General features: G+C 36.5%; 2 protein-coding genes across 3 annotated transcripts in view; one reads left to right on the top strand and one right to left on the bottom strand.

Annotated features, from left to right (window-relative positions):
- The window catches only part of WASF1 (WASP family member 1), a 144749-nt gene that overhangs the window by 44434 nt on the left and 72845 nt on the right, over window positions 1-27470 (top strand). The window lies entirely within an intron of this gene.
- The window catches only part of CDC40 (cell division cycle 40), a 53982-nt gene that overhangs the window by 26062 nt on the left and 450 nt on the right, over window positions 1-27470 (bottom strand). For both annotated transcript variants that reach the window (XR_014807057.1, XM_005652465.4), the window contains exons 2-3: window positions 10078-10164; window positions 2942-3071 (exon numbers count right to left, since the gene is read on the bottom strand). Coding sequence is in view for 1 of the 2 variants with exons in the window: in XM_005652465.4 (XP_005652522.1) it covers window positions 2942-3071; window positions 10078-10164 (217 nt within the window). In the remaining variant the exon portion in view is untranslated. The remainder of the gene's footprint in view (window positions 1-2941; window positions 3072-10077; window positions 10165-27470) is intronic.

The following is a 27470-nucleotide window of genomic DNA, read 5'->3' as shown; positions in this document are numbered from 1 at the left end:
GTCCTTGCTACGACTTTTGGCACCTCGCCATGGTGGAATATGATTTAATATATGACAGTTGTTTTACAAGCAGTTTCCAAGAATATACTGTGGATAAATAACTAAGAAGATTATCTGTACTAAACCTCTAAACTACTTCACAGTGAATCAGTTTCTACCACTCACTAAAAACTAGAAAAAGTAATTTTCCAACATTAGAATAATTATGTAAGTTGTGATATAACCTATCAATGGAAATTACATAGCCCTTTCTTTCTTTCTTTTTTTTTTAAATCTTTTTAGGGCTGCACCCACAGCACAGGGAAGTTCCCAGGCTAGGGGTCAAATTGGAGCTGCAGCTACCAGCTTACACTACAGCCACAGTAACCCAGGGTCTGAGCCACATCCATGACCTACATCACAGCTCACAGCAAGGCCAGATCCTTAACCCACTGAGTGAGGCCAGGGATCGAACCCACATCCTCATGGATACTAGTAGGGTTGGTTACCACTGAGCTATGATGGGAACTCCAGTTACACTGCTTTTTAAAATAGCTTTATTATAGGGAAATCTACTCCATAGGTTGTAATAACCTATATGGGAAAAGAGAATGGATATATAGGGAATTCCCTTACAGTGAAGGGGGTTAAGGTTCCAGCATTGTCAATGCAGTGGCTCAAGTTGCTGATGTGGTGCAGGTTAGATCCCTGGCCTGGGAACTTCTATGTACTGCAAGTGCAGCCAAAAAAAACAAAAAAACAAAAACAAAAACATACACACACACATACACACACACACACACACACACACTGAAAAATGCTTCTGAGAGAATATTAAAGAAAAAAGTTGGGAGTTCCCGTCGTGGTGCAGTGGTTAACGAATCCGACTAGGAACCAGGAGGTTGCGGGTTCGGTCCCTGCCCTTGCTCAGTGGGTTAAGGATCCGGCGTTGCCATGAGCTGTGGTGTAGGTTGCAGACGCGGCTCGGATCCCGCATTTCTGTGGCTCTGGCGTAGGTTGGCGGCTACAGCTCCGATTAGACCCCTAGCCTGGGAACCTCCATATGCCGTGGAAGCGGCCCAAGAAATAGCAAAAAATAAATAAATAAAAAATAAAATAAAATAGATCCTTCTCTTAAAAAAAAAAAAAGTTGCAAAATTTTCAGTTTAGAAGGATTATAGTTCTGTAATACAAATATGTAGAGTAAAAAAGACTTGGAGGAATAAAGTTCACAATACTAAAAGTAGATATTTTAGTATTGTGGGTTATAGGTAAGCTTTTTCTTCTCTTTCCTAAATGTTTGCAATATTTGTTATTTTTTAGTGAAAGTAAATGCTATTAAAAAGCATCATTGAATACATAATATTCCACATTATACTACTTTCTTAAATTTTTTGTTCCTATTTTATAACAATAGAAGTTAATAGCAGATAGGACAGAAAAATTTGTTTAGAACTTTAAAAAAATTCTGTAAGAAATAAAGAGAGGAGGTATTAGAATTCTAACTGCAAAGAAAATGAGACAATGTTGCTGATATCCATTTTTTTTTTTTTTTTTTTTTAAGGGCTGCACCTGTGGCATATGGAAGTTCTCAGGCTAGGGGTCCAATTGGAGCTACAGCTGCTGGCCTACACCACAGCTACAGCAATGCCAGACCTGAGCCACGTCTGCAACCTACACCATAGCTTGTGGCAACGCAGGATCCTTAACTCACTGAGCGAGGTCAGGGATCAAATCCACATCCTCAGGGTTACTAGTTCCACTGAGCCACAATGGGAACTCCAGCTATTTAAAAATGTGATTATTAAATATGTTCCAAGAAAATTCAAATTTTTCTTTTTCAATTACTTTTTCGGGAAAGAAACATCAGCACAAGTAATTCATAAAGAAAATCACAACTACAACAGGCTAAATACATTATCAGTTACTTTGCTCACCCAGCCTACCAAAAAGCTCTTCAAAGCAGAAGGTGATCAGTGTGTCTGTCAGCCTACAGATGTGGATTATAGGAAGAGAAAGGAAAGGCACCACCAAATATGGACAAATCTGATACAAGTGACCAAGACCTCTGACCTGAGGAACCATCAACAGAGACATTATAAAGACCATTTTCTTTTAGAGGGAATTCCCAGCTTTGTATGCATATTTCTGAAATCCCACCATTGATAGGATGTAATCATTTTACACAATAATTTTACACAATGAATTTGGAGCCATTCTATTTCTTCATGTCCCTCAGTGATCAACAGAAAACTTTTCAAAGACAAAATCTGAGAAGCAGAATAAAGTCAATTAGTTTATAAAATTAAAAGTGTAACCTTTTAACACTATCCTGCTGTTTACCAACTTTCACTACAATCTGCATACAACACACATTCAATAACATGTTCATTAAAAAGTACAATAGAGAATATTCTGTTTTTAAGACTATAGAATACTTCTAGTACTCAGGAATCAGAGCAGGTTAATAATGACAGAAAAACATAGTTTACCTTCCATTTGTATAAATATCCATAGATTTACATAAGAAAACACACTACTGTTTTTTTTTTTTCTTTTTCTTTCTTTCTTTTTTTTTTTTTTTTTTTGTCTTTTTGCTATTTCTTGGGCCGCTCCCATGGCATATGGAGGTTCCCAGGCTAGGGGTCTAATCAGAGCTGTAGCCAACGGCCTACGCCAGAGCCACAGCAATGCGGGATCCGAGCTGCGTCTGCAACCTACACCACAGCTCATGGCCTCGCGGGATGGTTAACCCACTGAGCAAGGCCAGGGACCGAACTTGTAAGCTCATGGTTCCTAGTCAGATTCGTTAACCACTGCACCATGACGGGAACTCCCACACTACTGTTTTAAGTAATCCAGGTTAATAAATTTAAAAAGTCAGAAAATAAAATACATTATTACACCCATATACAATGCCCCTTCTGATAAAGTCTAACTTGAAACTCTCATATCACCTTACCATATGTGGCAAAAGTTCTTCTTTGCTGTTCAAACATAAAGTCATTGATGTGAGCTGGTTCAGCATATCCAGAAAGCATATTTCTAGGGGCAGCCATTTGCTGCGTCCTAAAGGGGTTTTCCGGTCCAAACTGCAATGTTATAAGAGAAAAAAACAAACATTCTCAGTGTATAAAGCTAGACTAGTAAAATTATTGCACAATATGGTTTCAACTGTAATCATCAGGGACTGATTAACCTATTAGTGAACATGCTTACCTCATATAGACTAAACACATGGCTGATTAGCCTGTTTATCAGCCACTAGAATAGGAAAGCAACTAGTTCACCCAAGTCTATGTATAGCTATTTAAATTTAAATTAATTAAAATAAAATATTCAGTTCCTCAATCACACTAGCCACATTTTGAGAATTCAATAGCCATATACAATTATTGGATACTGTATTTTCATCATTGCAGGAAATTCTGTTTGACAATATTGCTCTAGATAATTGAGACTCACTATAATTTTGTCTAAACTAGGATTTGGGGGATTTTTGGTGACTTCTTTTTAATCAGTAATGCCACCATGATATAACTGAAAAAATACACGTTTCTCTGCTACTAGAATTTGGGCTCCTCAAAGGTGGAGACTTAGAATCCTCAATACTTTCATAATGCCTGGCAAATAAAAAGCACTAATTAAGGAAAGGTTAATCAGAATCTCACTGGGGACAGAAGACAGGAAAATAGACAATAAAAGTAAAGTGCCTGAAAAAGTCCCCAAGAAAAAAACATTACAAACATAAACAAAATCTCTTCACTCTGAAAAGTCACACTATGAAAGTCTTTCACAAAATAGTACCATTATTTTACAATGCTCTGAGTTTCTGGAATGGCTTTCCAAATGTTATTCAATTTGATCTATACAAACATTCTAGAAACTTAAGATATTCTTGTTCTCATGTTAGAAATGAAGGAAAAAGCCAAGATGACAAATTTTACTTGCCTAGAATCAATAATTAATGCCATTACAAAAGGAATCGGGAAAATCTATTTTCTTTTTGGCTTTAGAAGAAAGAATAAAATGAACTTCCCATTTTGGAAACTGTGGAATATTTTTATTTAAATTCTCGAAGATCTACTGTCATGATGAAGTATTTTGACATTAGAACAACTTAGGTGACTACTATTAGAAACCACCTTTTCTATATTTCCAGAGCCATAAATATAAATTAACCAGAATGCTGTCTTCTCTACATATCAACATTATACTAGGCAAAAAAATCAGAATATAAATGTTAGATCTGCCTTACAATTTTTCTGCTCTAAAATACATTACTATATATTCCTTTCTATTGACAGCTTCCATTTCTAGGTTTAAAATGATTCAATCTTAAAATATCTTAATATATCTTAAAATTTACATATAAAGTTTTCATTACTATTTATTCTAAATTATAATAAAGGATAGTATAAGACTTTGCAACCCATATTAGTTCTTCCTGTGCTGATGAATGGAAATGTAGGGGGAAAAAAATATCTAGACTGCTGAATATTGGAAGTTACAATTAACTTCACTCAATCTTGAAATTTATTACAAAAACAAGAACATCCATTAAAATAAAGATAATAAAATGACCTAAGTTTCCTAGATGCTCTAAATGCTACAGTCAATTATCATCTATAAAGCAGCATGTGATATTTCTAGGGGAAAAAAATTCTGAAATGATAAAAATCTCCATTGCCCATACTGTTACCCTTATCACATATAATAAATTACAATCTTTATGCTTATACTTTACAATTTAAAAAAGGAAAGTACAATTTCCATAGTCTAATTTCATTAAGATTTTACAAAAAGAGAACAATTTTTCTACAGGCCAAACATATCAAACTGGTTCCATCTTTTAAAGAAAAATTCTCAATTTTAAGAACTTTGATTTCCATAAGAATATAGATCCATATATTACAGTGAAGTATACCTTATACATGGTGCTATTCTAATGCAGTCTAAAAATTTAGAGGTGCTTATGTTTTACTGATACTTAAACTGAGACAAAGAAAAAAATCTTCCACTGATATAGAAGCTGCCTGGGGGATAGCATGCTTCTACCTTAACTTTCTGGTTACTGGCGGCTACCGGAGCAGACCTCAAAGACAATAAATGTCAACAGAGGAGGCAGAGAATGTAATTCAGTTAGGACTCAGCTCTCACTAATTACTCAAAAAATGTCTCCCAGATGCTCCTGGTCTGTGTGAATATGTAACTCTTAATTCTGGGGTAGCCATTAAAAAACAAAATAACATATATAAAAACACATAGGGCACAGTCTTTAAGGCATCAGCCTGCTGTGGACCCCTTTGCCTGGCAAAGCAATAAAGCTCTTTTTCTACCTTACGCCCCCCCCCCGCCACCAAAAAACCTCCACGAAACTGATTTCTAAATAGTTCTTTTCAATTTCTGGTAGTAAATTAAGTTTAAGTGTATATTTGTTTTAAAAATACATATTCAAGTTAATTAGGTGTGATGAGTACTTAATAGTTTTTAGCTAAGACAATACTGAAGTACACCATCGTCGATTACAATTATCTCCCATATATAATACATATTTGAGTATTAATTTAGATCACTGCACCAAATAAGTAACCTGACATCTTTCATCCAAGTGAAGTGGCAATTTAACAGTAAACTTGGGAGGAAAGCATTAAAAAAATTTTTTTATTAAAGTATAGTTGATTCACAATGTTGTCAATTTCTGCTGTACAGCAAAGTGACCCAGTCATACATATATATATACACATTCTTTTCCTCATATTATCTCCCATCATGTTCTATCACAAGTAACTGGATATAGTTCCCTCTGCTTTACAGCAGGACCTCACTGCTAATCCATTTAAATGTTGCATCTACCAACCCCAAACTCCCAGTCCATCCCACTCCCTCCCCTCTATCCTTTGGCAACCCCAAGTCTGTGAGAAGAGTTTTTTGTTTGTTTGTTTTTCGCCAAGCTTGCAACATGCAGAAATTCCTGGGCCAGGGATGGAACCCACTCCACAGCAGTGACAACACTGGTTCTTTAACCTGCTGAGCCACCAGGGAACTCCAGGTAGGAGAGATTCTTTTTCTTTTTTTAAACAGGATCCAGTTCAAAGTTGTTATTCTACATTAATTCATATTATTATTACTATTATGTTCATACGTATAAATGAGTATATGTTGTACTGGAAACCACAATCACAAGAGGAAGAAGTTGCTGTGCACATGTGTGCTGAGGGCACATGATTTGATTTTATTTTTAGTTTTTATTTTTTTAATTAAAGCACAGTTGATTTACAGTGTTTCCTCAATTTCCGTTGTACAGCAAAGTTACACAGTCACACCCAGTTCCCTATGCTGTACAGTAGGAGCCCGTTGCCCATCCATTCCAAATGTTAGTTTGTACCTACCAACATTTTTAATTTAAGACACTGATTGACAAATCTAAGAGATCCATGTATTGTAAGGCACTGGTTCTGAAGTCTTTAGCAGGTAGAGAGTACTTGAAGGTCAATGCCTAGCAGTATATCATATTGTAGGAATTAAATTTAAATGGATAAGAACTGACTATATGAAATATAACCATAAGTTCACATATGGGGAAAAAAAACCCGGGTTACTGAACAAATAATCATATTAGATTGCTGGTAAGTTTTTCATTAATATTTATTGCAGCAATCAATATATAAGATACTTATAAATTTTTAGCGTAAAAGAGTATTTTTAATTATAAAAAATAATTACTATTTTCTACAATTTTGGAAATGATCATCACAATTCAATTTTGTTGGCAGAATGCGTCAATCTTGTAAGATATAAGCATAGTTTAAGTATTCCTATAGTGTATTATATTAGTATTTCTATACCCTAGGGGGTCAGTTTCCTCATCTATAAAATAAAAGAGTTGATCTCTATTATTTCTACAGTTCATTCTAACATTAATATTTATAATAGACCTTATGGACAGATTTTAAACAGTAACTGGCATATCTTCTCTAAACTTTTATATTTTTTCTATTTCCAAAAGTAATATTACTTTAAGAAGTCTGCAAATCTCTCTGAGGCTTGTGGGCTTTAAATGAGTCTAGAGAAGCTAACAAATAAACTGTTCTCTAAGTAGATCCAAAAGGATTGAGTGAGATGAAGAAAATCACTAGACTAAAACAATAGCCATTATGTCTTTAGGTTCTATCTGTAATTTGAGAAAGCTTATCTGGGTAACTAGGTAGACCAACTAGGAAAAAGTCTTTGGTTAGGCAGAAGAAATAATAATTTATAAAATAAAATAGGCAACTCATTAACCTACTGAACTGATAAAGTAAAAAGCATAGGAAGGTAAGCTATAAATTACACAATAGCCTTCAAAATGGTCTTCGAGTTTCAGAGTGATTGTCAAGAATGATCTGGATTCAAATCCCCAAATATGTCACTTGGCAGGCAATATAATCTGACAACTGATTTCCTCACTATAAAGTAGTGATAAAAAAGTCTTTACTTCACAGGGTTTGTGAGGGCTGAATACAAAGCCCTGAGTGTGGTTGGCACAGTAGTAATAAATGCAAGTTTTGTTTCATTAGTCTCTATCCCTGTTGTTTTCTATCACACAAATTACCAAATTAATCTCCAAAAAAATTCAGCTTTGATTATGCCACTCCCTCATTAAAGGACCTTAGAAATCTATTTATTATCTATTAAAATAAAGACCAAACTTTTTGCCTTGGCCACTACACTTTGCGTAATACTTTTTATACAAAGTACTATTCAAGTTTTACCCTGTTCTCCTCTAGTGATAGTGACTAAAACATTCCTGTTTTTTAGATCTTTTATGATTCTTGCTGTTCCCTCCTGCCTGGGATCTCTCCTCATAAAGGCCTAGCCACCAATGCCATTAATATTAATATAAATAACAATAAAAGCTATCATTTATTAAACGCTTACTCTGTGCCAGAGTTTCTGAAGCACATCACATATTATCTATTTTTCCTTATGACTTGGTAAAGTAGAAATCATCTTCATTTTATCTATGAAAAAAAAACCTAATATAATCCAAAGTCACAGAAGAGATAATAAGTGGTCTATTTAATCCCACCTCTTGTATTCTTAACCTGGAGTGTACTGTTCACTTCAAATACTATTACTTTCATGGAATGTTTTAGCTTTACAACCAGATGCAATCACTTCTTAAACTTGACTAGTGCTTTGAAGGCACTATAGGAAACAGTCTGGTCTCTATGTTTAAGAAAAAAAAAAAGCAAAAACATAGCATATCCTCTCTGGTAAACATTAGCTTAAAGAGAGTGATGATATCTTATTTCTACGACGGATCCTCAAAATACGGAAACTTGAATTTCATCTAGCAAAGTTCCAGGTAATACCTTTCCAGACTTTGCCATACAGACAGTAGTCATAAAGTTCAAAATTAATAATCTGTTGTGTCGCAGACCATTCATGTGACAACCAGGAAAAACTGTCATTTTTCTCTGCTTTTCAGTCTCATAACTCTTAAACTATTGACAACAAGCAATGAAGTGTTCCTAACATAAACTAGTTTATATATTTAATGTAAGGCTCCCTAACATGGGATAAAAAAGAACAGAAAATTAAAGGACTAATAATCCCCCAAAGAGGATGATAAATTTACTGCTTTGGCAAGAACACCACAATTTTTTTTGACCTTCTGAATTTTTCTTGGAAGTTTTGAAAACTAATTTCACAGCAATTAGTTATGCACATGATTTAAAAATTTTAAGATAAACAAATTTCACAGAAAATACACTGACAAAGGAATGTCATTCACCATGCCATTTCCAAATTTTCTCATTTTCTGAATTCAGTGGCTGAAATTGAAGTTCTTTACATTAAAAAAAATTATGCAGCATATATAGTATACTATACATCTTTAATGTGCAGCATATATAGTATACTATATATCTTTAATGCACCAGCTAAAACAATGTTGAGGGATATAAAAGTCTATAGTTTGGCAGGTTATAAGGATTTAAGCAATAGTGGAATAAAATAAAAAATGTGCCAGAGTCTCAGAGCATGAGAATGAGATTTCTGCTTACTATACACTCAGAGAACAGCTAGAGCACTACCTAAACACTAGCGCTGACATCCTTGTCTGTGCTACGGATTTCCACTGCCATATTTTAAGTGACCATGGTAACCTAAGCAGGCAAATTATAGGAAAGAGCCTTATGACTTTGATATATCAAAAAGAAGACAATGATAATATGCTAAAAAATGAAAAGAATTAAGAAGTACTTCTTTCTCCATCAGGATGCAATAAGATTTAGATTCTCATCTCCATCTTTAAAGTGCTCTAGAAGATTCTGCTACTGAAACATAATTTTTTTAAACAATGACCTTTTTCTGGCATCTATATTTTGTCAATCAAGCATTATTTTTCCCTTTTTAAAGGCAAAATATCCAGAAATCAAATCTTTTCTACAAAGATTTTTCCTAAAATGGACAGCTTTCACTGTTTGGTTTTTTTTCTCTTCTTCATCTCTTTTAATGCTTCTGTCACTATTTATCATTATCAGAAAAAAGAATCCATTAGATGTCTGACTCAGAGCAAGCAATAAAGAGTGTGACTATTTTTGAGCAGTGACCACATCAGGATGGCACTCTCCTTAGTATTTAACACAGCAGGATTTGTAACTAGATATTTCACAATATATTATGCATTAATGAGTTAATAAGTAAAAATTTTATCCCTTATGGTTAATTTGTAATTTGTAATACTCCCTGAGAGGAAGATGTTAACTAAGTTCACATCTAAGAATCAGATATTTTAGAATTTCTTTCCTTTTTCAAAAGGCATAGTTCTGTGCTATAAGACAGCTGTATGTTGGTGGATAAACAGTACTGGATTTTTAAAAGTATTCTCACAAAAGTGTGGTATTTAAATATTTGGAGACTAGAAGGATATATTTTCCTTTTTCTTTTTTTTAACAGATAAAATTTACATACAACAGAATACATTTTCAAGAAGTTTAAATAGTATACTTCTGTTAGAAAATTTTGAAAAATTGACCAACTGTTTATCTACCTACATATGATTTAAATACTTTAACAAAAGACACCTTTAAATATAATACATTTTCTTACCTCAGGAGCAAACATGGTCTCATAGGTAGGATTATACTGAACCTCTTTGACAGCAGGGTCAAGGTGAACTCCAGTCTCCAAATCTTCCTAAAAGAAAACCAAATGAATATTAAAGATTTGACAAGGGAGTTTCTCCATCATGACGCGACGGAAATGAATCCGACTAGCAACCATGAGGTTGCGGGTTCCATCCCTGGCCTTGCTCAGTGGGTTGAGGATCCGGCATTGCCATGACTGTGGTGTAGGTTGTAGACACAGCTCGGATGTAGGCCGCAGCTACAGATCTGATTAGACCCCTAGCCTGGGAACCTCCATATGCTGTGGGTGCAGTCCTAGAAAAGGCAAAAAGACAAAAAAAAAAAAAAAAAAAAAAAAAAAAGACCTAATCTTCTGGTTCTAAATTTAGGAGAAGCACTCTTTCTTTATTCAGCAAACTTTATTAGATAAGTGCCCAGATGGATGGTGTTAGGGACTGCACAGGAAACAAAAGGAGAGTAGGACCCAGTCTTCCAAGTCTAAAGTTTTATAATCTATGCCAATGTTTCAACCTTATTAAATTCTTCCCCCAATTTAATTAATGTAAAAATCTCATTTCCACTAGAGAATCACTGGTAGTCTACCTTCTGTGTAACCCCACCACTTAATAAATATGTATAACAGTGTTCTAGCCTGGACCTCTCTCCTGAACTCTAAAATTTCTACATCTGCACAACTCCACATGTTTTCTCTTAGGACGTCAAACAGACATTTCAAAGTTAATATATCCAAGAAGGGAACTTCTGATCTCCCCTCCAATGACTTCTTCTAGCCTTCTCTAAATTAAGCACAATTCCCCTCTTAATTTACTCAACTGAAAACTGCCAGCGTTAGCCATGACTCTTCTTTCTTTCACATTGTAAATCCAATCCATCAACAAATCCTCTACCTTATATGCACACTCAGAGTTCAACTAGTTCTCAAGTCCTCTTTCACTATCACCTCAGACCACAGCTGGATTACTGTAATAGCCTCTAATCGGTCTTTGTGCTTCTGCCCTCATCCACCCACAGCCATAATCCATACAGAGGCCAGTGTGAGTCTTTTAAAATATTAGTCTGATTATATTACTCCTTTACTCTAAACTCTCTGGAAACTAGCTTCCCCACACAGGGTAAAGCCTAAAAAAAGGCCTACAGGGCTCATTACCAAGTTGTTCTCAGAAAGTATAGTTCCCTAGGGTAGTTTTGCAGGGCATTTTTGTCTTCCTATATGGTCCTGCCTAAGCATTTACTATTAAAAACATGTTATTGGTACACATTTAATTTATACATCAAACACATTATAAATAAATTTTCTTTAGGGTACTCAAGTTATATTTTGAAAATTTTAAGGAAGTTATAGATCATCTAAGATTTATATTTATGTAAAGCTGGAATTACAAAATTGCTATTATGAAATGAAGCAGTTTGAATCTAACTGGTTGAGAATTCACCCTCCATAATTTGTCCCCTACCCCTACCAATTTCTGTCTTTGCCCAGCACTGAGTCTGTGCTCACTCTAATCCAGCCTCACTGGCTCATTTGTTATTCCTGGAATTCACCCAAAGACAATCCTTCCTCAGGACTCTGTACTTACTGTTCCCTCTTCTTGGAATGTCTTTTCTCTGGATATCCACGTGACTGTTCTCTCCTTCCTTTCAGGTCTCTGTGCAGTTTTTCTACTTTCTCCTTACCTTGCTTTCTTTTTCTCCATTATATTTATTATCACCTGATATATATTTATTGTCTACCTCCCTCTATTAAAGTATAAGCTACAGAAGTTGGATTCTGAATGCAGAAATATGTCCTTAACCCCAAGAATTATCCCTCTCATACCGCCATCCTTATTCTGTTGGCTTGTTACTGATATAGGATACATCTGTCAACATAATGCAAAGATAATGCAAAGTAATATTGCAAATTTTGAAAAACAGGTGGGATACCATGAAGTTGACTGTGATGCTAATGAAGAAGCAATGCCACCAACAAGGGAAGATCTGGTGGAGTTAGATCACCTAATGACCAAAGATCAGAAAACCAACAAGAAAACTAATAATATAGGCATTATTGTCCTAAAACTTTGTCAAAAACACCCTCATCAAAGCAGGCAACTTAGTTTCTCTACTTTTCAAAGATAAGAGTCCCTCAGGTATGAGTCTCCTAATTGTCCTTTTCTTGTTTTAAGATTGTCCATATCTTTATCTTATCCTTCTCATGACTTTAATTTCTACCCCCAATTTTTATCTGTAGCCTTGACTACACCTGGCTTCTGTGTCCACATTATCTAATGGTCTGCTGAAATCCATTACATGGTTATTCCACAGCATCAAAAACTTTGCTATGTCCAAAACAGAAGACATCACTCCCTCCTGACTCTGTCACACACTGTCTTACTGATTCTACCACTGAAATATTTCTCTAGCAACCCTACTCCCACCTTTCCTTCTCTACCATTCCAGTTCAGACCTCATCATATATTACCTGATCTATTACAATATGCCCTTATCTGGTTTCATGTAGACCCATTTTTGTGGTATTACACTAATAGCCAATTTTTTAAAGTATCATGCACTTTCATGCTTTCTATGCTGTTGGCAATGTTATTTTGTTTCCAATGCATTTCCTTTTATTATCTGATGATATGTCATCTTTTTCTTTTCCCTAATACTTTCCCTCCTCTTGGCTCAGGAAAAATGCTTTTTCATCCACAATCCTAAGAGATGCTGTACATAACTCCTAATAGCAATATTCTAAATGTGATATATTACTTGTTGCACATGACTTTTACTTACATTTTATATCCTTACTGCCTAGTAGCAGGCAGAGCATTAAGTTCATGTTCAAGAAATATTTGTTAAATTAAATTGAAGAAATGTTAAATCAATACAGAAGTTAGAGAATGAAGGCCATCTGAAGATCATTGAATTAGGCAATTATGTCACAAAAAACCTTTGCCAGGGCAATTTTGGTAGTGGGGTGAAATATGGAAAACTAGTTGCAATGGCCAGAGGAATAACAGGGTTTTTTGCTCTTTCAAGACATTTGGCAGTAAAGAAGAGATGATGTTCCAGACTGAATGACTTTCAGGGTAAAATTAGGTTTTTTTGTTTGTTTTGTTTTGTTTTTCCTTTTCAAAGAAAAGGCTAAGCCAAAAATTCAGTCAATAATAAGCTACAGCTGGAGTTCCCGTCGTGGCGCAGAGGTTAACGAATCCGACTAGAAACTATGAGGTTGCGGGTTCGGTCCCTGGCCTTGCTCAGTGGGTTAATGATCCGGCGTTGCTGTGAGCTGTGGTGTAGGTTGCAGACGCAGCTCGGATCCTGCGTTGCTATGGCTCTAGCTTAGGCTGGTGGCTACAGCTCCGATTCGACCCCTAGCCTGGGAACCTCCATATGCCGCGGGAGCGGCCCAAAGAAATAGCAAAAAGACAAAAAAAAAAAAAAAAAAATAATAATAATAATAATAATAAGCTACAGGAAGGAGCAAATAAGGAGAAATGTATGATAAGAATGAATGGGTAATCAAAAAGATACAGACATGGAGAACAGACTTGTGGTTGCCAAGGGGGAGGGGGAGAGAGTGGGATGGATTGGGAATTTGAGGTTAATAGATGCAAACTATTGCATTTGGAATGGATAACCAATGAGGTCCTGATGTATAGCACTGGGAACTGTCTAGTCACTTATGATGGAACATGATAATATGAGAAAAAAGAAAAAAAAGAAAAGAAAGAGATATGGTCAATCTGGAAGAGGTGGGAGGAAAGATAATCCAGGACACAGCCAATTAGCCTCTTAAAAGAGGACAGCCCTCTCTGAGATGAATCAGAGATGATGAAAAGGAGAATGACTGATGGGTGATAGATATTTGGAGTTGGAGGGAGATGTTGGGAGTCACTACTGATCTTTTAATTTTCTTAGTGTAGTTAGGAACACATGTCTTCACAGAGCAAGGGTGGTACTCAAGTTCATTTATTAATTCAATAAATACAGACTGTGTGCCTACTATGTGCTAGGCACTGTTGCACACCTATAGAAATAGACAAATCTCCCTGCCTTTGTAGAGCTTATATTTTAAAGGGGGAGAGAGACAATAACCAATATAATAAATGAGAGAATTTGCTGGAAGAGGGGAGGTGCTATGAAAAGAAGCATTTAACAACATCAGTGCCAGACCAGGGTAGACGCATTACCTCACATAATCCTTACAACACTTCTGTGAAGTATTACCAAGATTAAGTCATTTACCCCAAGCCACCAAAAGAATAAATGAGAAAGAGAAAAAGTTAAAGTAGCCACAGTGAGTAATGTCAAAAAGACCCAATTAGCAGCAAATAAAAAAAAATACTGGCAGAGTACTGGTCAGGGTTCTTGGCTGCAAGCAGCTGAAACCCTCACAGGCTGATTAAATGGCACTGAATCCTTCTAAGTTTTTCTCAGAATTGCCAAGAAGGGTGGAGAATCAGCTTGGGGGAATAGACACAAATAAAAGGTGAGTATTGGAGTTCCTGCTGTGGCGCAGTGGGTCAAGGATCTAGCATTGCCTCTGTGGTGGTCTGATCCCCAGCCCTGCACACTCGTTTAAGGATTCAGTGTTGCCACAGCTGTGGTGTAGGCTGTAGATGTGGCTTGGATTCAGTCCCTAGCCTGGGATCTTCCATATGCCACGAGTGCAGCCAAAAAAAAAAAAAAAAAAAAAAGAAAAGAAAAAGAAAAAGATGAGTATACAGATGGAATCATCCTCTAAAATCAGTCATATTTCAGACCCAGTCAGTGAGGACAGAAGTTCACCAACACTGAACATCATTACTAAACTATCAGGGGTGCCACCGGCTGCTGTTGTCAAGACTTTTGGCCCAAGGAACTAGATGGTGCTGGTCACCACTGCCACTTAAAATATTCTCTTTCTTTGCTTCTTTGTGGATTAGCTTTAGATTAGATTAGGTGGGTATAGGAGTTCCCATTGTGGCTCAGTGGGTTAAGAACCTGACATAGTGACCATGAGGATGCAGGTTCAATCCCTGGTCTCGCTCAGTGGTTTAAAGTTGAGAGATATTGTTCTCATTAAGACTATTGAGGAAGGGGGCTCAAATACTAGGCCACTTAATTATATGATACATATATATTACACTAGAAAGCACACCTGAATGTTAATTAGAGAGAGTATCTACCTAGGACTAAGGAGCAAAACCCAATACCACAAAGTTAAAAGTTTACATACAAATGGCTTAAAGTACATAAAAACTAAACTAACTACTTTTCTAATATTCAATTTCTAATGATAATCTGCTTAAAATAATAAGAGGTTTAGCCACATTCACACCTTACCAATTGATTTTTTTAGAATACAGTTGCTAGAACCACTTTATAATTTATCAGATCTTTCTGATTAAGGGTATTTTAAATATTCTAAATTTGAATTATTTTGAACAGAATACCACAAGACATCAAGTTTTAAATGCAAAATATAATTTAAAAAGAACTACTCTTAAAAAGCAACAGTGGCAACAAACAAATACATAAATCAGTCCCAGTCTCTGGCTCCTGCTAAAATTATAGAACAAACTGAACAGTTCTTCAGGAAATGAAGAATTATTAATTTTACATTTAATTAGAAAAACCTGGACAATACCACAACCTTGTTTTAATGCCCATGAGGGTTCAATAACAGGCATGCAACTGAAATTAAAAGAGAATTACAAAGGATTTCTATTCAGCTTTAATTATCCATAAAAATTAAAGTGCAATAAATGAAGAGCACCCTATGCATCAGGTAAGTTTAAATAGGTTATCTGGGAGTTCCCGTCATGGCACAGTGATTAATGAATCCGACTAGGAACCATGAGGTTGAGGGTTCGATCCCTGGCCTCGCTCAATGGGTTAAGGATCTGGTGTTGCTGTGAGCAGTGGTGAGGGTCACAAACGCGGCTCAGATCCCATGCTGCTGTGGCTCTGGCATAGGCTGGTGGCTACAGCTCTGATTAGACCCCTAGCCTGGGAACCTCCATATGCCGCAGGTGTGGCCCTGGAAAAGACAAAAAAAAAAAAAAAGATTTTCTCTTGTTGATTCAAAGCTATTGAGAATGAAATTAAATAATATTTATTTTTTAGTTCATTTCACATTTTTTTTTTTTTTTTTTTTTTTGGTCTTCTTGCCATTTTCTTGGGCCGCTCTCCCGGCATATGGAGGTTCCCAGGCTAGAGGTCGAATCGGAGCTGTAGCCACCAGCCTAAGCCAGAGCCACAGCAACACGGGATCCGAGCCGCGTCTGCAACCTACACCACAGCTTAGGGCAATGCCGGATCCTTAACCCACTGAGCAAGGGCAGGGATCGAACCTGCAACCTCATGGTTCCTAGTCGGATTCGTTAACCACTGCGCCATGACAGGAACTCCTCATTCCACATTTCTTACTGTTATACAAGTAAGAAAGTATATGTAAAAGTACTTTGTAAACTATAAAGCAGGATATCAATATTAACCATTATTATAAACTATCAATTTATGGTATAGGTGTTTCCCAGAAAGTGGAAATGAACAGACTTCCTAAAATGGGAGTATAAGTGGCTGAGTTAAAAAAACAGAAATTCATATAAAGATATCTTTTGAGTTTGACCCTTAACACAGAGAAAAAAAGACTGTAATAAAAGACAAAGATGAATATTATGTAATCATAAAGGGGTCAATCCAGCAAAAAGATATAACATTTGAAATAACTATGCACCCAACATAGAAGCACCTAAATATAAAAAGCAAATATTACAGACCAAAAGGGGAGAAACTGACAGCAATACAGTAATAGTAGAGGACTTTAATATCCCATTTATATCAATGGATAGATCAACATCCCATCCAAGAGCAGCAGAATATACATTCTTTTCAAATGCATATGGGGCTTTCTCCAGGATAGAGCATATGTTAGACCACAGAACAAGTCTTAATAAGTTTAAGAATACTGAAATTACATCAAGCATCTTTCCCTGCCAAAATAGTATAAAACTAGAAATCAATTACAAGAAGAAAGCTAGGAAAAAATCACAAATATGTGGAGACTAAACACATGCTACTGACCAACCAATGGGTCAATGAAGAAGTCAAAGAAGAAATTTTTAAAAAATCTTTGAGACAAATGAAAATGGAAGTACAACATACCAAAATATATGGGATGCAACAAAAGCAGTTCTAAGAGGGAAGTCAGAGATACAGAATTACCTCAAAAAACAAGAATAAACTCAAATAATCTAACTTTACACCCAAAGGAACTAGAAAAGAAGAACAAATAAAGCCCAAAGTTTGTAGTAGGAAGGAAATAACAAAGATCAAAAAGGAAATAAATGAAATAGACTAAAAAGACAACAGAAAGAAAAAACAAGAGCTGGTTCCTTGAAAAGATAAACAATATTGATTAAGTTTTAACTAGATTCACTAAGAAAAAAGAAAGAGAATGAAATAAGATTAAAAATGAGAGAAATTACAAGTGATACCAGAGGTATAAAGGATCATAAGAGACTATTGGGAAAACTATATGCCAACAAATGGGACAACCTAGAAGAAATGGTTAAATTCCTAGAAACATACAGTCTTCTGAGACTGAGTCATAAAGAAATTGGAATCTGACTGACCAATTACTAGTAAGGAGATTGAATCGGTAGTCAAAAAACTCCCAAAGAACAAAACTTTAGGACCAGATGGCTTCACTTGTGCATTCTACCAAACATGGAAAGATTTTTAATACCTACCCTTCTCAAACTCTCACATAAAACTGAAGAAGAGAAAATGCTTTGGAACTTATTTTATAAAGCCAGCATTACCCTGATAACAAAACCAGATGACACCACAAAAAAAGGAAATTACAGACCAATATTCCTGATAAACTTAGATGCAAACATCCTCAACAAAATATCAACAAACCAAATTCAACGATATAATAAAAGGATCATACACCATGATCAAGAAGGATTTATTCCAGGGATATAAGAAGGATTCAACATCTGCAAATTGATGAACATGATATATACCACATTAACAAAATAAAGAAAAAATCATATGATCATCAAAATAGATTCTTAAAAGCATTTCATAAAATTCAATACCCATGCATCATAAAAACTTTCAAAAAAGCAATTTAAAAAAAAAGACAAACTAAAACTGCAAGCATTTGCCACAAGTTAACTGTCACTAAAGGACATGAAGTATGCACTCTAGGCAGAAAGAAAGCAATCTCTTGCATTTGAGATACAATAATCAGCATCATTCTCTACACTCTTGTGAGCTTTTAAATATATATAAAATACACAAGACAACAGCTACAGTAGACGTAGGGGATGTGAATAAAACTGAAGGATTCTAAGGTTCTGGCACTGTTCAGTAAGAGGCTAAAATATTGATTAATTCAGACATTTTGATTCATACTACCTTTGTGCCATTCTACAAGTCTATTATATGTAGTTCACAGTTGTCACTTGGATTTGAGCCTTGGCCTGGGAACTTCCATATGCTGCCAGCACAGGCAAAAAAAATTTTTTTCTATTTTTAAAAATTTTGGCCCATAGGTTACTAAGTACAATTTCATAATTTTCAAATATGGGGATTTTATAGTTACCTTTTGGGGGCTGATTAGCTTAGATGCATTATGGTCAGAGAATATGATGTGATTTAAAATGTACTGAGATTTATTTTACGGTCTAGTACAGGGATTGGCAAACAACAATTACTGAGCCAAGTTTAGCACACAGTCTACTTTTGTACCAACAAGCTAAATAAATATAAGATATTTACATTTTAAAGGGATGTTTAAAAAAAAAGAAGTTCCTGTTGTGGCTTAGGTTAAGGACCAGACATTGTCTTTGTGAGTATGTGGGTTTGATCCCTGGCCTTGATCAGTGGGTTGAGGATCTGGTCACAGATGCAGCTCAGATCTGGTGTTGCTATGGCTGTGGCCTAGACCTTAGCTGTAGCTCCAATCTGACCCCTGGCCCCAGGGAACTTCCATATGCCACAAGTGTAGACATTTAAAAAAAAAGAAAGAAAAGAAAGATGGAAACACACGTAGTAAGATGTGACAAAGACTGTATTTGGCCAGCACAGCTTAAAATATTTATTCTCTAGCCCTTTACCAAAGTTTGTCAACCCTTGGCCTCACATACGGTCAGTTTTTAAAATGTTTTATTAGTGCTTGAAAACAATTTTCTGAATTGAATGCTATGTTCTTTAAATCCTTTAGAAAGTTTACCAATTTTGTTGTTCAAATTTTCTTTATCATTATTGATACCGTTTTGCTTGTTCCATCAATTATCGAAAAAGGTATATTAAAATCTGCTATAAAAATAGATTTGTCAATTTCTCTCATAGTTATAAATTTTTTTGCTTAAATATTTTGGGCTTATGTTATTAGGTGCATGTAAATTTTAAATTGTTATGTACCTCTTTGTGAACTGAAATGTCTATCATTATGATCCTTCTTCTATTTTAGAGTCTATTTTATTGAACCTAATACAACCAATGCCATTTTCTTTTGCTTAGAATTTGCCTGATATATTCTTTTCCCTCTTTTTATTTCTGATCTTTCTGGAGATCTTAGCAACCATGACAAAGCAAGAAAAAAGGGTTAAAAGAAAGATTTAAAAACAATACCGTCAGGTTTGCAACTGATACATTATGTAAGTAGTAAGATCACTCAAAAAATTAAATAACAGGAAAAAAAATTAATTATTTTAATGGCATAAAAATAAAATGCACCTAGAAATATTTGCAACAAAACTTCAAGATATTGATGGAGAAAATTATAAACTTTCACAGAAATCAAAAACTTAAAACATAGATGAATGAACAGATATAACACTGTCTTTATTTTTTTTATTTTATTTTTTTTTGCCTTTTTGCGTTTTCTAGGGCCACACCTGCAGCATATGGAGGTTCCCAGGCTAGGGGTCCAATCAGTGCTGTTGCCGCTGGCCTCCACCAGAGGCACAGCAACGCAGGATCCAAGCCGCATCTGCGACCTACACCACAGCTCATGGCAATGCCAGATCCCTAACCCACTGAGCAAGGCCAGGGATCAAACACGCAACCTCATGGTTCCTTCCTAGTCCGATTCGTTAACCACTAAGCCACGACGGGAACTCCAATATAACACTGTCTTTACATTCATCTCTGATTCAATGCAACCTTAAAGTCTCACTCAGATGTTAGTCGACCTTACAAGTTAATTCTAAATCATATATAAAATTACAGGGGGCAAAAATAGCTAAGATACTTTTGAATAACAACAACAAAAAGTAATGGAGGTACAGTGCCAGAGAGAACAACCTTACTAAAATCAAGCCGTATTATTAAAAATGTTCACAACACACACAAAAATTAATTCCATGGGGATTAATAACTTAAATGTGAAAGGCAAAAATACAGTGCTTTCAAAAGACAAAATGGAAGCATATTTTTATGACTTGGGGAGCAGGAAGGATTTCTCAAGTAATAAACAGGAACTACAATCCATAACAAACCACAAACAAATTTGCAACACACATAACTGACAAAGGATAATACCTAGAGTACATAAGATCTCCTACAAAAGGAGAAATACAACCCAATAGCAACTTCACAAAGAAAAGAAAATCAAGTCACCAATAAAATGTAAAATCTGTCATTAGTGTTCAGGAATACAGATTTAAAACATTGCATAAGTTTAATAGCCAAAATGCTTGCTATTAGTCATAATGCAATTTGTAAAATACAGATGAACATATTTGTATGCTTCACATCTCCTCCCTCGAACATTTTTCGATCACTAAATGTACTAGGTATAAGCTTTTTTACAGCACATTAACAAACTAGTGATGATCAGTATCCCTACTCTCTCATCATAGAACACAGATCACTGGGGGGTTTAACCCCAGCTCTTCTTCTAATGTACCTCTGATACCTTATGCAGTTTCCTCCTGGATTACCTTACTTTTAACTTGAAGTGACTGAACTAAGTGATTTCTAGAGACATCCCCTTAATACCACCCAAACAATGTACATTGATTCTCAACATACATGCTTTCTCAGGACTTTCTTTTTCACTTCCTCTTTCATTTATTTTTCTCACTAAATATATTTCTCTTAATCTTGTGTACAAGGCATTGAAGACATGAAACTAAACGGACACAACAATCTCAGTTCTCTAGGATCTGGTCCAGGCAAAGAGAAAAAAATTGACAAAACACAGCAATGTTGCTAGTGCTATAACTAAGGTGTGGAAAGGGAACTGACACAAGAGGAAAAGTGCACTGAGACTGAAGGTCAATAGAGTTTTGGTGAATGAGGTGAGGGGAGGCACGAGGCAAGGGACTGCCAGGTGGAGAAACCAGTATGGGAAAAATCTTGACAGGAAAAAAGAAAATAAGGCTTAGGGGGCTTTGTAGAAAGTTCAACATGGGAGAATGGCAGGCCTCATACGGTTTCATAAGGAACTTAGAAATTACCCAGCAGGCAACAGGGTGTCTTTGGGCAGGGAAGTGATATAACACTGGAGCTAAGAAAGATCACTCTGAGTGAACTGTGAAGGAAAAAAGTGGCTATGGAACTGGGAGGCAAGAAAGGAAGAAGTAAGAAGACCAGTTAGAAGGTCATTATAATTGTCTTGAAGAAAAATTTTAAGACTCTGGTCAAGAATTTTTAGAAGCTGGAGAGAGGATTAAGATGGTGGAATAGAAGGACTGGAGCTCAACTTCTCTCCTAAAAACAACAAAATTCACAAATAAAGTCTGAGCAATCTCCACCTAAATGGACCAGAAACCTTAAAAAAGATACCCTACTCCAGAAGAAAAAGAGGAGGCCACATCAAGAGGTAGGAGGGGTGATTTCGTGATATAAACAACCCCATACCTCCCGGGTGGGAAGCTCCACAGATGGAAAATTAACTGGTTCACAGAAACTCACCTACAGGAGTGAGAGCTCTGAGGCCCACATCAAACCCTTGCCAAACCCTTGCATACGGGGATCTGGCACTGGAACAAAGAGCCCCTGGAGCATCTGGCATTGAAGGCCAGTGGGGCTTGTGTGCAGGAGCTCCACAGGACTGGGGGAAATGGAGACCCCATTCTTAAAAAGGCGCACACGGACATTCACGTGCACTGGGTCCCAGGGCAAAGCAAAGTCTCCACAGGAATCTGGGTCAAACCTGACTGCAGTTCTTGGAGAACATCCTGGGAAAACAGGGGTGAATGTGGCTTAGTGTGAGGGACGGACATTGAAAGCAAAGCTCTTGGGAATATTCAGCAGCATGCCTTTCTCTGGAGGTAGCCATTTTGGGAACATCTGGCCCCACCCATCAGTCAGCTGCTGAGAAGCCCCAGGGCAAACAACAATCCAGGTGGGATCACAGCCCCGCCCCTCAGTAAACAGGCTACCTAAAGACCTCTCAGGCACACAGCTGCCTCTAATCCCATCCAGAGACTGAGCCCCACCCACCAGAGGGATTAGAATTAGCTCCACCTACCAGTGGGCAGGCATCAGCAAGCCCCCATACTGACTTCAGCCACAAGGGGGGCAGACATCAAGCCCCCATATGGCCTTCAGCCACAAGGGGGGCAGACATCAGAAATAAGAGAGGCTACAACTCTATTCTCTGTAAAAAGGTCACCACACCAAACACCTATAAAAATGAAAAGACAGAGAACTATAACTCAGATGATGGAGAAAGGAAAAACCCCAGAAAAACAGCTAAGCCATGAGGAGATTCTCAGCCTCCAGGAAAAAGACTTTAGAATGTTGATGCTGAAGATGATGCAAGACATTGGAAATAAACTGGAGGCAGAGATGGATAACATACAGGAAACACTGAGCAAAGAGATACAAGATATAAAACTTAAACAAGAAGAGATGCAAAATACAATAACTGGAATAAAAAATTCACTAGAAGGAGCTAACAGCAGAATACAGGAGGCAGAAGAATGAATAAATGAGGTGGAGGACAGATTAGTGGAAATTATAGATGCAGAATAGAAAAAAGATTGAAAACAAATGAAGAGAGTCTCAGAACTCTGGGACAACATTAAACGCACAAACATCCTCATTATAGGGGTGCCAGAAGAAGAGAGAGAGAAGGGGACCGAGAAAATAGTCAAAGAGATAATAGCCAAAAACTGCCCTAACATAAGAAAGGAACCACTCACTCAAATTCAGGAAGCACAACGAGTACCATATAAAATAAACCCAAGGAGGAATACACCAAGACACATATTCATCAAACTGACCAAAATTAAAGAGAGAAAATCTTGAAAGCAGCTAGGGAAAAGAAACAACATACAAGGGAACCCCAATAAGGTTATCGGCAGATTTTTCAGCAGAAACTCTGCAGGCCAGAAGGGAGTGGCATGATATACTTAACATGATGAAAGGAAAAAACCTCCAACCAAGATTACTCTATCCAGCAAGGCTCTCATTCAGGTTTGAAGGAGAAATCAAAACCTTCACAGATAAGCAAAAGTTGAGAGAATTCAGCAACACTAAACCAGCCTTACAACAAATACTAAAAGAACTTCTCTAGGCAGAAAAGAAAAGACAGCAACAGGAAACAAAATTCCACAAATGACAAGGCTCACCAGTAAAGGTATATATACAGTAAAGATACAAAATCATCCATGCACAATTATACCACCAAAATCAGAAATCATGAGAAGAGGTGGGTACAAATGCAGGATACTGGAGATGAACTTGCAATTAAGAGATCAACAACTTAAAACAATCTCATATATATATATAGACTCTTACATCAAAACTTCAGAGTAACTGCAGACCAAAAATCTACAATTGATACACAAACAAGGAATCTCTGGAGAAGAAATATATCTCATAGTAAATAAGTGCTTAATCCACCATGAATGGGGTCATATAACATCATTCTTGGAAGGCTGAAGTCCTCTTAGAACTGATTCTGATTTCCTCTCCATCAAAGAATTTATGGTAATTATAACTAAATAATGCCACTGTACAATTAAATAATACAGTTCTACAATTGTATTATTAATAACCATTTCTCTCCATGGTGCAATGTAAGGTCTATAATGTCTTGTTTATCACATCACCTAGAATGGTGTAATGCCTATATTGAAGAATCAATAAGATGTAACAAATTGTGAGGACATATTTATATAGTTACACTGTTTTTTAACCAACTTATGCATTTTATATTTTACTTATTTTCAGAGGGTGTATTATTTTTGTTATTCTTACCAGTTAAGTTATTCTTTTTATTATGCTATATAAAATATTTAATGGTATTTAAGGCTTTCTTCTTTATAAATTTTAGTTGCATAATATACACAATTTTAATACAATGCTAATTTTTAAAGAAAAATTGAAATGTAATAGATAATACTAAATAGTAAAGATGAAAGCCATACAAAATGGGATAAAGTATAGAATAAATTTCCTATTTGTCTCAGCATATTTTCCATTCCACTTCTCCAGAGGGAGTCACTTAATCTGTTTCTTAAGATCCTTGATATAACAGTCTGTGTGAATGTAACTGTGTTTAAATATATGTATTTTATTCTGTAAAAAAAATAAAATAAAATTTCCAAAAAAAAAAAAAAAGAATTTTTAGAAGCTGAAAAATCAGAGAAAAACATGTCTCACTGGTAGCATTTTTTAGCCAAAAGAAATGTGGCATGGAGAAGTTTTTGTTTTTTGTTTGTTTGGTCTTTTCAGGGCCACACCCGTGGCATATGGAGGTTCCCAGGCTGGGGGTCGAAATAGGAGCCGTAGCCACTGGCCTACACCACAGCCATAACAATGCCAGATCTGAGCCACATATGCGACTTACACCACAGCTCCTGACAATGCCTATCCTTAACCCACTGAGGAAGGCCAGGGATTGAACCTGTGTCCTCATGGATACTAGTCAGATTCATTTCCGCTGAGACATGATGGGAACTCCAGAGGAGTTTTGATAGAATGGAAAGATCTGGAAGACAGATCTGACTCTGACTTATTAGCTCTGTGGTCTTGGATAATTCTTAACCCTTTTATCAGTTTCCCCTTTGATTAAATGGATACAGTAAAGTTTGTCTATTTCTAGACTCAAATGAGAACGTATGTTTAATGAGAAGCAAATATCATATGATATCACTTATATGTGGAATCTAAAAAAAGGTACAAATAAACTTATTTGCAGAACAAAAAAAAAAAAAAAAAGAAAAATTATAAGACTGAATGGTGGCAGCAGAAGAGGAAAGAGAAATTTGATAAATATTGCATCAAAATGAATAGGACCCATTACCCAATAGCAGGTGGGTGTTCAGAGAGAAAGAAGAGTCAAGAATCACTCCTGAGAGAAGTACGGAAGAATGAAGTAAGGCTGTGTCAGTAAAAATGGAGAGGGAGGAGTTGATTTGAGAGAAATCAATGAAGCAGAAAAGTTAGAACCAGTTGAATGACTAGCTTCAGGGAAGCTAGAAGAAGGAAGAGAAGAGGAAGACCCCTTTGTTCTTGGCTTTACTAATGGATGAGTTGTGGGATCATTAATCAAAATGGAAAAAACACATGAAGTAGATCCTAAGGGAAGGAGAATGTTAATTTTTTAGCACATTGAATCGGAGGTGCCTGGGAGCTACCCTGAAAGAGAAGGTCAATAGTTCTAAAGCTAGCAAGGAGTCTAGAATTGGATGAGGATAGTGTGCCTGGCACATGCTTTCTGATAAGTCTTTAATAACATGAACTAGGTACTAGTGTTATCCCTACCTTACAGGTGAGAAAAAACTTAGACACAGAGCACTTAAGTAATTTATCCAAGGTCCCTATCTGGGTAACTGCTGAAGCAGGATTTGAATATTGGCAGTCTTGATTCCAGAGCCTGTGCAAACCACTTCACAGTGTTGACATATGAGTCACCAGAAGCATCGCAGGTTGAAGGCCTGGAGAATATGAGGGGTACAAAGGGGCAGAAGGACAGTCGCTCAGGAAACAGATACTGAAAGGGAGGGCAGAAGATCAGGGGATTAGAAGACTGAGGATGTCCCCATAGAAGCGAAAGGGAGAGAAAATTTCAAAGAAGAGCTAGTAATAGTGTCACATGATATGGACATTCAAGTCAGACAACAGAACTTGACAATTGGAAGGCCAGTGACATTACTCAGGGACAGTAAGTTTCCCAAGAGGCTAGGGCTAGGCTGCACAGAGTTTAGGAGAAAATGTGTAAAGTGAGCGAGCTCCAAAAAAACCAAGCTGTCAAAGAATGAAGACTCAGGAGGTTGCTGGAGTGGTGTAAATTTAGGGATTTTGTTTTGCTATAAAGTAGGAGGATTTTAAGGTTTTTTTCAATACTCAATGTCCTTTAATAAGGAGTAAAATCCATATTTAGCTCACTAGAAACCTGTAAAAGACGTAAGTTATAACACTAGAGTTGGGAACACCTTAAATACAAAGGAATTTTTTCACACTGCTTCTCTTCACCACATCCTGCGTTCCTGATACCCCCATTAGGGTCTTCTGGGCCTATACTGCCAAGTGGTGGATGCTCTCCTCCAGCTCTACATACACCGACCTTTCCTCAGTTCTCCGAATACATTAAGCTCGTTGCCATTTCAAGGCTTGCTGTTTGTTTCCTCTGACAGGAAACTCTTTCCTTATTTTGCACTTGGCTGCCTCATTCTTGTTCTTCAAAGTCACTTTTCCAAGAGGACTTCCCTGACCAATCTATGGAAGTCATACTCCTACCTTATTCTCCATCACAAATTCTATTCATGGCACTCTATTTTTTTCCCTTCACAGTACTCAATCCAATCTGTAACCACTTAATCTACTCAGATTTTATTGGCTGTCTCTTGCACTAAAATGTATATACATCATGATGGCAAAGATGCTGTCCTCTGTGTCTTCAGCCCTTAGAACAGTTCCCGGCAAATAACATGTGTTAAACAAATATTTGCTAAGGGAAATATAACCCAATTTCTCCCTCTATCACCTTACTCAATTGGGATCATGCACACTGTTTCTTAAACCCAATGCCTTTTCTCACAGTCTTGACTTATATAGGCACTTTTATTAGATACCAGGCTCTCTGCTACAAGGTTTATTTGTATTATTTCACTTACTCGTCATAATAATCCTCTCATATAGATAGATGCTTTTAAAATTGTATCTCCATTGTGGTGAAGAAACAGAGGAGATTGTATAACTTGCCCAAGTTCACACAAGAGATGGAGCCTGGATCAGAACCTAGTTCCGACTTCAAAAACAAAACAAAGCCAGGTCACCGGTCACTATAACCAAGGACACATTCCCTAGTTTGGGAAGTCCTGATTTAGCTCTGTTTATGTTCTGAGGTTACGCCTACCCTATCCAGGCCACATCCTAATCCATAAATTTCAAATTTCACTTCTTCTCCCCACT

This window comes from Sus scrofa, chromosome 1 (genome assembly GCF_054392235.1).
Source record: "Sus scrofa isolate SSC_HxYL_T2T_F1_AM1 chromosome 1, Sscrofa_HxYL_maternal_Yorkshire_Landrace_v2.0, whole genome shotgun sequence".
Lineage (NCBI taxonomy): Eukaryota > Metazoa > Chordata > Mammalia > Artiodactyla > Suidae > Sus > Sus scrofa.
Note: the sequence above shows the minus strand (reverse complement) of the source record. Positions and strands in the feature narration are given on the sequence as shown.